Source organism: Impatiens glandulifera, chromosome 6 (genome assembly GCF_907164915.1).
Source record: "Impatiens glandulifera chromosome 6, dImpGla2.1, whole genome shotgun sequence".
Classification (NCBI taxonomy): domain Eukaryota; kingdom Viridiplantae; phylum Streptophyta; class Magnoliopsida; order Ericales; family Balsaminaceae; genus Impatiens; species Impatiens glandulifera.
Window position 1 is genome coordinate 53,543,163 of NC_061867.1, and position 12,746 is coordinate 53,555,908.

The 12,746-nt window shown below is 26.8% G+C and overlaps 1 protein-coding gene across 1 annotated transcript; it reads left to right on the forward strand.

Moving 5' to 3' along the window:
• Window positions 1–6,830: 6,830 nt before the first annotated feature.
• Window positions 6,831–8,158, forward strand: LOC124943896 (LOB domain-containing protein 30-like). The gene is made up of 2 exons (XM_047484353.1): window positions 6,831–7,133; window positions 7,790–8,158. Exons 1-2 carry the CDS (start codon window positions 6,831–6,833, stop codon window positions 8,156–8,158), a joined length of 672 nt encoding a protein of 223 aa, XP_047340309.1.
• Window positions 8,159–12,746: the final 4,588 nt, after the last annotated feature.

Genomic DNA, 12,746 nt, shown 5'->3' on the forward strand with positions numbered 1-12,746 from the left:
TGTTTGGAGACTCATTATATATGGTTGCCCTCCAAAATGGTATGTATATAATTTATCATGAATTAATTAATCACTAAAACTAGAAACAAATCAAAATTATAATTATGTCAAATCTTCTAAAAATATATTTTTGGTATAATTACACGGGGAATCTCGGAGTATTTGAATAACTATTAAAAAAGAATTTGTGGTCACAAAATTAAAATATATTAATACTAATCATAATTTTAACAAAATATATAATTAAGATATATACTTATAAAAAATTCATAATATATATAAAAATATTAATATAATTGTGATAAAAATATATTAATTTATTTATAATATATATTTATTAATTAATTAAATGTTTTTGATAAATTTGAAAAATTTAGAGTCTTTATAAGTGGGCTATGTAATGCCTTACCCTTTGTACTAGTCTATTACATCGTGATATTATTTATATGTATGTTTGATGTAGGAAAAAAATGATTTTGAAATTTGTATGAATTCATGTTGGTTTGGTTTATTTTTGTGAAATAATTGTTTTGCTTGCTTAGATTATTGGTCATTTTTTATAATAACCTATTATACAAATGTGTATATAAATGTGTTTGATATTATCTTTAACGTTAATATGTTTCTTTGACTTATTTTTAGTTAATATAATAATATTTTTATTTTATTATTTCTTTTATCTATGATGAGATAATCATATTATTAATTAAAGATTTTTTTAAAATTAATTTAAAAAATAAAATCACGTTAAGACAAAATAACAAATATTATATTAGATTACGGTAATATTCAAATTCAAAAAGTGAAGTCATAAGTTTCTTTCATATATATTTTATTTTTTATTTTAGAATTATAATTAATTTTTTTAAAATAAACTAACACAATATTGATATTATTCAACCTTAATAAATCATTTTTTTACCTTTCATATATTAATAATATTATATATAAACAAGCAATGATATTAGTAAAATTTTTTGTTAAATAGTATGCTTTTTATTTGATTAAAATTTTTAATACATTTTGTTTTTTTCCTAATTTGTTTATTGAATAAAGTTGTTAAGCAAATTCAACACTTCATTTATTTATCTAAGTTTGAAAATTTTATTTATTTTGATTGTACTGTGCTATTGTACTTGTAATGTGTCACTCCGATAAAATTAATACTATAATTGAATTATTGGTAACACAAGTGGAATTTTTTTTTTAAAAAAATAGTTAGGGTTTTGAAAAGTAATATCGACATGTTTAGAAGTTTTGTGCATTTTTCTTACAACGGTAGTTATCATCCTTTCCTTCCAAATTCTAATTTATTTATAATATGAGCACACTTTTGAATGATCTCTGTGCTTTCTGTATTAGTGTCTTTAGTATACGATGATGTTAGGGGTGAACTTTTGAATTAATTCGAACAATAAAACTTGTATATAGATCATTATAAATTAAAAAAAAAACATTTGATCTATGTTAGAGGTATGATATAAGATATATATCCAAATCATTAAATCAATATGATTCATTTTCAAAATATATTAATTAATCTTATGAATAATATATGTTTTTTCAAATTTATCAACTTAATTTGTAATATGAATTATTAGATATATAGAATTATGGGTCAATCTATAAAGGTTTAAAATAAGATAAATTCTCAATAATCATTTATATTCTTTCTTCTTTTCCGATGCAACTTAATCCATTTATAAAATATTATAATCATTTATAAGTATTTAGTTGCATATAAATGTAAAATTTCTTCTCTTTTTCACTGTTACCAAATTCTCAATTTTAGTTTTATAATAAAATGATAATAACTTTATTTTGAAAATGACTATTTGACGAAAAATCATTTTATAAACATAAATTATACTACGACACAATTATTAAAATTAAGTTTTAAAATTTTACAATTTTATAAGTGTTTTCTGATTTAGACAAACTCTTAAACTAGTTATATTTTTATGATTTTAAATTTTAAAAAATATATTTATTGAAATAAATGAATTAATGTAATTAATTTTAAAAATATAATTTCCTTATAATTTCATTTACTTAATTATATAAAATTTTAAATTATCAATGTATAAAACTTATTAATTATATAATAATAATAATAATAATAATATTAATAATAATATATAGCTAATATTTGTTTTAAAGTAAATTTTACCATTTACCATTTGAAGTAACTTTTAATTTTACAAATTTATCATTAACCAACTATTTTAAGTCTGGACTTATAGTTACTTGATTTGAACATTACAAAATAACGGTTGCCTAAGTAGGATAATCTACAATCAAGTTATCAAACACTAAAATGTGTTTTTTTTTAAATTATATTTTTTTTACTAGTCATTATCTAGACTATCAATTCAATTATTTTCTAGGCAGGTTTGAGTTTATGGATTATATAATCTCATGGGATTGTAAGAACATAAGGCCCATTAAGGCTCATTTTTTTTAAGCTTCATTCTTCATTTTGCCTCTAATTTTAACAAACTTAATCATTATATATATATATTTTTAATTCTAAAACAGTTTATTGCACACGATTAAAAATAAATAATTAATTAATTCAAAAATGATTTCGGTGGAATTATAAAATAATTAAAATTCAGAATATTTTCAAATAAAACAAAAACCTTACCATAAATCAATAAATACATAAATAGGTTAAATGAAAGATATGATTATTAAGAATTGTTTTGCATGTTGAAATAAAATTGAAAAACAATATTGACTGAACTGTGACTGACTACCATTGTATCCGGAGAACGGTCGCAACTCACCCGAACCTAAGTCCAACCTCCACACGGAAAGCCAAGCCACAAGACAGAACGCAACACGAACTAGACCCAAGCGCGTTGCGTGTAAAGGGTGACACGCTTAGAGAAAATCAAACATCACTCATCGCCATCGCAGGTTCACGTTGGAGGAACGCCTAAAAAGACAAAAATCGGCGTCATTTTAGCCCTAGTTACATGGGCTCATTTGAAAAACTACATAAATCATCTCAATTGTTATTGAACCAAATGAGTTGATTAAAATAGGAAAATGATCCATGATCATGATTTTTTCCCTACGTTCAATGTCATCTACTAAAAATTGAAACTGACACTCAATGTGTTCGAGGTCGTGTTGCCTATAAAAGCTTCATATCATGACTTTTGTAAAGGAGGAGAGGAAAAACAGAGAAGAAAGACAACTTCAAAAAAAAAAAACCGCCTTGATAGATACATTTTCTAAATGGATGACAACAAGCTCATCGAGAGACTCTTCGAGATCGGTCGTAGAAAAAATTATAAATTATAAACCACTGTGAACGGTCCATACCAATAATTTTTCATATCTTGCCTAATGCCAAGAAAATGAGAAAATGAGAAGTCCAAGAGAATGAGAACACTACTAATTCTAAAGAGAGGATGAACATAAATTATTAAATTCTTTTTTAAAAAATATAACATTTAAAATTTACCTCTCAATTTAGTTTGGTGTAATCAATCAGAAATAACCTAAACTAATTATATAGTCTAGGTCTTGTTTGTGTTTGAGTTTAGTTCTAATCAAAATCATACTTTTTTTTATCATTTTTATTTATTTATTTATTTGCAAAAATATTAATATTGAAATTACTCTACAATAATTATAAAAATTTACATAAGTAACTACTAGAGGACTTTTGAGCTAATTAATTGTATTTTTTTTACTTATTTATTTATTTTGAATCATGTTTTAATGTTATGTTTTTGTCGTTGTATACTTAAATAATTTTATATTTTATTTGGGTAGACACCCAATTTTTGCCCCGAATTTATAATTTTAAAATAATTTCTAAACAACAATTTTGTTTTATTTTTAAAACAACTTATTGCACGAGTTTAAAATAAATAATTAGTTTAGGAATCGATCTAATTCTAGAATAATTAAAATATGGGTATCTTCAAATAAAATCAAAAACATACAAAGAAATCAATAAACACATAATAGGTTCAATGAAATATATGCTTATTAATTAATATAAATTAAGTTTATTTTGCAGGTTGAAATAAAATTTAAAAAAATGTTGATCGAAGGTGACCAGCGACCGTCGTGTACGGCCACCGAACAACCGTAGCTAGTGAACTACAGATATCCAGTCCGAATAGAGAAAAACCATGGGTTCAACTCACACATAGAAAGTCAAGCCACAAGCCAATGCACACAGAAACAAGACCCAAGCGCGTTGACGTGAAGGGTCAACCATCACCAACACCAATCACCATCACACAACCGTGTTTGGAGGATACAAAATTGGTGTTATTTTAGCCCTAAATGCATGGGCTCATTTGAAAATTGTTGAAATCATATATCATTGGTTATCAAATGAGTTAATTTAAAAGGGAAAAATATCTCATGACGCTTAGATCATTTTCCTTACGCTCTCATAGACTCTAGTGGCCATAAGCAATGAATTGCGACTAAGAAGTGAAATATCATTAGTGAATTTCGTCTACGCTTGACGTCCCTGGCGTCCCGAGTCTTTCGCGTTAACCTTCCGTCTAGGCTTCCGTTTGGCCTTGCTCATTGCGCGCCTGAGCTAAGAATGATATAGAGACGATTTGATTTAGACCAAACGACTTTGGTCATGTTTGACATTCCCCTCACTACAACAAAACATACTTTCAGCGACCCTTATATGCCAACCCATATTAAGCGTGGGTAAAAATTAAAAAAAAAAACTTTTGTCAACCTTTATATCTATACCACCACCTTTATTTTTTTTATATACCAACTTTGTAACTTTGTTAAAACCTTATATTTTAAATATTCTAAATTTTAATAATTTTTATGTTTTATTTTTAAACTTTGTAAATATTTTATTTTAATTTTTTAATTTTTTAATTTTTTTAAAATTAAAATTGACTTAAAATTTTGTTAACATTAAAATTTAATTAATATTTTTTATATTACAAAAATTTTAAACTTTTTATAGTATTATTAATATATGTCTTTTATTTAATTATTATTTAAATTTAATTAAATTAAAAGTAAAATATGAGAGAGTTCATTAGTTTCTGAAGTGTTAATATGACATTTATCCCACATCGGAGAAAAAGAAGAAGTTTTTGGTATATAAAATATGAGAGAGTTCATTAGTTTCTGAAGTGTTTTTAAGGTTATAATGTGCTGGAATATGGGCTCACCTTAAAAGTTTAAGTTTATGTTTATCTAAAATAAAATAGACTTTTAGCGACGTTTTTTAATTTTGCCAACGCTTAAATAAGCGTCGTTAAAACTTTCGCCTTTCGGCAACGCTTGTACCGACGCTTAAATAAGCGTGGTAAAAACTTGCGCCCACCCTGCTTCTGGCGACGCAAGAATAAGTTTCGGTAATATTTTTGGCGACGCTTTTAAAGGTTGGCAGAAGTCTTTTTAAGCGTCGCCGAAAGTCATTTTTGTTGTAGTGCCTCGTCAGTTAATATATATATATATAATATAATATATATAATATATATATTTATTTATTTTTACCTACAAAATAAATTAATAAACAAAACATTTATTTTTGCCCTGTGTTCTATTTATTGATTTATTTTTATATTTTAGAGTTTTATTTTTATTTTAGAATTTAATTGACTACAACATTTTTTCTCAAATAATTATTTAATTTATGCTCTTAATTTAATTATTTTGTGATAAATTAATACAACATTTTCCTAAATAATTATTAAATATATTTTTGTCGTTTTAAATTAATTATTTTGGGATAAACGAATACAACATTTTCTTAAATAATTATTTATTTTTTATTGGCCGCTAAATTAATTATTTTGAGATAAATGAATACAACATTTTCCCTTAATAATTATTTTATTTATTTTTGGCCATTAAATTAATTATTTGGGATAATTGAATACAACATGTTTTTTAAATAATTATTAAATTTATTTTTGGCCTTTGAATTAATTATATTTAAATAAATGAATATTACATTTTTTTTAAATATAATATTATTTAATTTAAAGGCCTTTGAATTAATTATTTTGAAATAAATGAATATAAAATATTTCATAAATAGTTATTTAATTTAATTTAAACCCCTTTTCGAGTCTTATAATATTTGGAAAATTATTTTAAGGACTCGGAATTATGTGAGAATTTTCTATAAATTTGGTAAATTAATTTTCTTTTAAAACGTTGGGTTCCGCAACTCTTTTGGAATCTCCGTGAGTTAATTATTTTCTCATCTCAAGAGTTCAAACTCAGTACCTAATTGTGACTGAGTAAATCAAATTTTAGTGTATACCCGCTCTAAAGCGACAAGATATAAGTGGTTAGTGCATAGATCAAGATTAAAAATAATTTGACTTTTTTTGTTAGTGAGGCTCGTTTTGTGTATGATCTTTAGTTTAATCTCCATGACCACCAAGTTGTGATTATAGATTTTTATTTCATCTAAAGAAGAAGTTTTTTGTTTGCCATTTTTGTGGTTATTTTTAATTTTGATTTATTTTGTTCAAAAACTTTTTGAAATAATTATTTGAAATAATTATTAAAATATATAATTTTTAAAATCTAAACTTTATAAAAATAAAATATTAGAATACTAATTTTTGAAATATAGATGATTTGAATATTTTTTTTATGACAAAATTCTAAAATATCAAAGATAAATAGTATTTAATTACAACCAATTACTCAATTTTCTTTTTCTATCATTTCACTTTACAAGAAAAAGAACTTTACCAACCCTTGCCAATCTAAAAAAACACACATATAAGATAATCATTATTCATCCTAAGTTTTTACCCAAAAAAAAAATTCCAACTTCTCTTAGGAAAAAATAAACAATGAGCACCGAGACCAATTCTAGCGCCAGAATCATTATCAGACCATGCGGAGCCTGTAGATACTTACAAAAGAAATGCCTCGACAATTGCATATTCGCACCTTACTTTAATTCCGATCAAGGAACTGCCAATTTCGCGTCGATTCATAAGATATTCGGAGCAAGCAACGTTACAAAACTTCTAACGAATATTCCGATCGACAAACGGCCCGAGGCAGTTAGGACTTTAAATTATGAAGCTTATGCTCGTCTCCAAGATCCTATTTATGGTTGTGTATCTCAAATCTTTGGTCTCCAAAATCAGGTACTTATGTATTTAAATATGAATAGTAACATGATTTAACATGAGTTAATTAATCGCATCAATTTAGAAAGAAATCAGAACAATAATTAAGTTAAATCTTCTAAAAACAAAATTGGGTGTAATTATATGATGATCTTATATGTATGTTTGGTTTCATAATTGGTTTGCTTAATAATTTTGTAAAAATTTATTTAGATTACAAATCGTAACTGTTGTGAATGATATCTACCTTATATGTTTCTTTTGACTTAACTTTTTTTAGTTCATATTATAATATTTTGATTTTATTTGATTTATTTATTTTATAGACGTAACTTTCATAAATATATTATTAATTAAAGAAAAACTTTTCACAAAATAAACATTTTAAAAATAAAAATTGACGTAACGACAAATTACCAAATATTATATTAGATTATGATAATATATATATATATATATATATATATATATATATATATATATATATATATATATATATATATATATATATATATATATATTGTCTGTTCTCTTAATTAATTTTATTGAAAAAATAAATTTAACAAGCAATGATATTAGGTAGAAATTCTTGTTAAGTGGTATGTTTTTTATTTTATTTAAAATTTTAATTTTTTAATACCTTTTTATTTTATTTAAATTATATATATACATAGGTGATCAATCTTCAACGAGAGAATGCGTGGTTGCAAGCCCAAGTAGCCAGGCAGCCGCCACCTCTGCAGCCATATCAGCACCAGCCACATCAGCAACAGCCACAGTATTCTTTGTCCATGTCGGACTACCCATTGGTTGGCGGCGCCACCTATGACATGGCACCTCTCTTTGAGTTTGATCCAAATATTGGATCATCTCAACAACAGGATTCATGGGCAGCCAATCAGCAGCCGTTCCATGATGATCACAACACTTTCGCCGGTGTTCCGGTGGGAGGTGGCGACGGCGGTGGTGGAGAAGAGTTACTGATGAGGAATCAACGAGGAAGAAAAAGATCTGCCCCAAGCATGCCACCTGGCACTAATTGAATCATTTTTTATTTTTAATAATATATGTAACATTTAGCAAATAATTGTTATTGTTGATGACTATGGTAATTTGTTTTCTTTTCCGTATTTTGTTTATTGAATAAGGCTATTAAGCAAATTCAATCCTATATTTATTATTTATCTAAGTTTTAAAATTTTATATATTTTGATTCTTTCATGACATTTATAAATTAAAATTTAGTGTTTTAAAAATTGTATCTATATATTTTGAAGCTTTGTTCTTTACCTTTAGAGAGCCCTCGGTTCATTACGAGTTTTGGAATTAGTGACCTATAAGCATACAAATGAATTCAAACAATTTAAATGTATTTTAAGTCAAAATCTCGAATTAACTCTTAAAATCTTACGATTTTACGATTTCACATAAGGTTAACGAGTCTGATTTTAAGTAAACTCTTAAATAGGTAAACTCTTACGATTTTAAATTTACGATAATAAGATTTTACGAGTTTATAAATAATTTCGATTTTATGATTTTATACGATTTTACGTTTAAAAAAACAAATTTATAATAAATTAAAAAATAAATTATTATTAATTTAAATAAATTAATTAATATAAATAATTTTGTAAGTACAATTTTTTTATATTATTATTTACTTATTATTAATTTTTTTATTAATTTTATATTTAAATATAAAAATTTTAAAATTGGTTAAGTATAAAATACTTAATTATATATATAAATAATAATGATATATAACTATTATTTTTAAAATTAAACTCTTACGATTTCAAGTAAACTCTAGATTTTATAAGTTTACAATTAGTTAACGATTTTACGTAAATTCTTGATTTTGACAGTCTTGTATCCACCCAAGCCTTGTATCCACCCAATTAGAACTTGAAAACATATAATTTGTTTTAAACGATTTTTTTTTTAAATATACCAACAGGTCTTTTTCACGATTTTTGTTTACTAAAAGGTTTGTTTGAAATTGGAACTATATTAGTAATTTTTTACTTGATTGATTTTGTTTAATTAATTGATCGAAATTAGTTTTAAATATATTAAATATTAATTATTAGATATTGTAAATAGGGGTGTCAAAAATGAACTCGACCCGCCAACCCGACACGAGTCGACCCGAAGAATATTGGGTTAGGGTTGGGGGTTTTCGGGTTTGAATCATTTCGGGCCAGACCCAAAATATAACTTGAAAAAGAAAATTGGGTTGTGTTGGGTTGGGTTCGGGTCAACCCGGGTTGACCTGAATTAAAAAATCAGGTCACTCATCAACCCGAACCCACCCACCTAACCCGACCCACATAATATATTAATAAAAAAATAACTTGCCTACCTTACAAAAAAACCCTAACTCTAACGGGCCTAACCCATATCTTTAATTTCTATTCCTTTTCTTTCTTCCGTCTTTCTCACTATTCCTTTTCTTCCATCTTTCTCACTTCTCTTCAATATTACATTCCTTCTCTAATTTTCATCTTTTTTAATCTCTTGAACTCCACTAGTATCCAGCAATAAAATGAGTTCACAAATTAATCTTGATCTTGAGGAGAATAGTGTGGAGGGTTCACCTATGGCAAATTTAGATGCAAATAAAGAAATGTGCATTGATTCCCAAGATCAAGCCTCCAAAACTAGTATTGGTAAACGAAAGAGACCATTAAAATCAAAGTGGTGGCAGTATTTTGATATGCTTCCTAAAATAGAGGGAGAAAATTTGCGATGTAAATGTAAAGCATGTGGAATTACATACAAAGTTGATAGTAGCATGGGAACATGTAATCTTCGCCGTCATATCCTTAATCGATGTTCTAGACAAAAAACTCGTGATATTGCTCAAGCTTTGTTAGAACAAGGTGATAAACGTCTTAATATTAGGTCTCAAAAAACTTATTTCAGGTTAGTCGGGTTAGTCAGGTTGGTCGGGTTGGACTGGGTTCGGGTTCGGGTTGAAAATTTTGTTATAATGCACCTTCTTCAACCCGACTCGAACCCACCCGACCCACCTGAATTGACACCTTTAATTGTAAACACTAAAAATCAACACTCCAATTTATAATATTAAAATAATTATTTTGAATTATTTTTAAATAAATAAGATCAAAATAATTAACCCCATCGCCAAAAAATAATTTAAAACAATTAATTATGATTGTGTTAATGAATCAAATTAATTAGGGATTAAGGACAAAATAAAAAATAAAATTATTTGGAATAAATGTTATACCCATATTATTTCAAAATAAATTTAGAATAATTAAAGAACAAAAATAAATAATTTAGAGTGAATTTTGTATCAAATTCACCTAAAAGAATTATTTATTTAAATCCTAAAAATATAAATAAATAAATAAAATAAATTGGTAAAATATTTGTCATGTTTATTTTAATATTTTGTGTATTTAAAAAGATCAAAATTGAAGACAAAAGGGTGGAAAAAAATTAATTTGAAACAAACACTTAAGTTTATAAAATAAAAATAAATGTGTGATCCTATGTGGCCGAATCCAAGAAAAAAAATTCAAATTTCAATCACAAATCGAAATACAGTAAATTTGGAAGCTTATCAACAACTGGAGAACACTCTTAGGATGTGTCTTTCCCAAAACCTGGATCAAAGCTTTGATCGTCGGAGAGGATTTTATAAAAATATAGTTCTTGCCGGAATCTTGATTCTTTGATTTAGGGTGTAAGATGTGATATTTGTTTGATATTTTGGTAGAGGGTCACCTAAGGAGTATTTATATTAAGCTAGGTCGGTTGGGGTGGACGAATTCAATTCCAATTAGATCGTCGGAGTTCTTATCCCTAATTCTTTTTCATTTGTGACAGCCTAGTTCTAGGGAAAGATAAGGTCAATAGGTTTAGGGGTAATGATGGCGGAGAGGAGACGTGCACATGGGCAAAAAACGAAATGATAAGGATAAGTATTGGTGAAGATAGAGCTTATGAAAGAATCGTCGAAGATCGATCGTGATTCCGGTGATTGACCTGTTTGATTGAGAAAGACGAACGAAACAACTTTGTTTCGTTTAATTGAAAAGCGTTGTTGCGTTCAATTGGAGATCCATTAGCGCTGGAGCGTTTGGATTAACGGGCGTTAGCGTCCCGTTAGTCAATCCGTTGTGGACCAGGGCGCGCGCGCTTGGCTATAACCGACTGCGTGGTCGATTCCTAGGCGCATGATGAAAATTTAGCCCTGATCTAATGGCCGAGAGTTCTGCTGCAACCGTTAAACATAATTTCAGTTACACAAGATTATCAGTTTATTTTTTATAGAAGGGTTATTTGAAATCAAATTTTAACTTATTGCTTTCGTTTTTCTTTAAAAAAATTTTTTTTAAAAATTGGAAACATAATAAAAATTATGTCCATTATTTTTTGTTATTTTAGAGTATTTATTTAATTATTTTAAGCCAATAATTACACATAATTCATGTTTAAATCATAATTAAATAATTTAAATCCTTCTTGAGTTTAATTTGAATAAAATAAATAAAATATTTTAATCTCAAATTATTTTTAAATTTAATTAATTTCCTTAATTATGGTGTAATTATTACAATAATTAACTCTTAATTTGGTTTTAACTCCTTCTTTGAGTTATTTTGATTTAAAAAATTTAAAATATTATTTTAAAATTATAAATATTATTATAAATTAGTGTACTGTTAATTTTCATGTCTACAATGTTCATTAAAAAGAGGCATGGAAATTGAGATGATGAGCAACATTGTGAAAGTTATGAGATTGAGAGATTTAGGACTTGAAAGAATGAGATTAGACAAAAGAACGTAACCCTTTCTTAGAGAGCCTGTTCATTTTATATTAACATAATATTCAATTAAGTCCTGAACAAACTTAAGTCTTTACAAATAATCTTTTCACTTTTATAATGTTTTATTTATTACATATTCTTACATCCCTCCCTCAAGATGAATATCTTTCAAATTCATCTTGTCTCTAAGATGGTAAAAAGCTCCATGATCCAAAGGCTTGGTAAAGAAATCAGCTTGTTGAACCTTTTAATATACATGTTTTGGTAAAATGAACCCGTGTTTGAAGTGATCTCGAACCACACGACAGTCTATATCGAGGTGCTTTGTCCATTCGTGGAAAACTGGGTTTTCGGCAATGTGGATTGCTGCCTAGTTATCACATCTCAAGGGGATCGACAATTTGACTGGTGTATGAAGATCGTTAAGAAGATATGTAATCCATTTTAGTTCGCAAACAGTTGTGGCCATGCTGCGATATTCTACTTTAGCGAAAGACCGTGAAACAGTGTTCTGTTTTTTTGTTTTCCTTGATACTCGGGCATTTCCATGTTTTATACAATAACCTATAACATATCTTCGATTATCGGTGCAAGTCGCCCAATCCGCATCTAAAAAACTCTCAAGTAAAGGATTAGAAACACAAGGATAAAACAACCCCAATGAAGGTGTACCCTTTAGATATCGAACAATCTGTAAGGCAACTTCCCAATGTATTTGAAGGGGGTTGTGCATAAACTGACTTAGTTGTTGGACGCTAAAACAAATGTCGGGCCGAGAAAAGTTCAAATATATTAATCGTCCAACTAATATTTTGAACTTTTTC

Excerpts from the sequence above, each read along its gene's own strand:
- LOC124943896 (XM_047484353.1), top strand. The coding sequence starts at position 6,831 with ATGAGCACCGAGACCAATTCTAGCGCCAGAATCATTATCAGACCATGC. Across the intron at positions 7,134-7,789 it reads TCTTTGGTCTCCAAAATCAG|GTGATCAATCTTCAACGAGA; the intron begins GTACTTATGTAT and ends ATATATACATAG.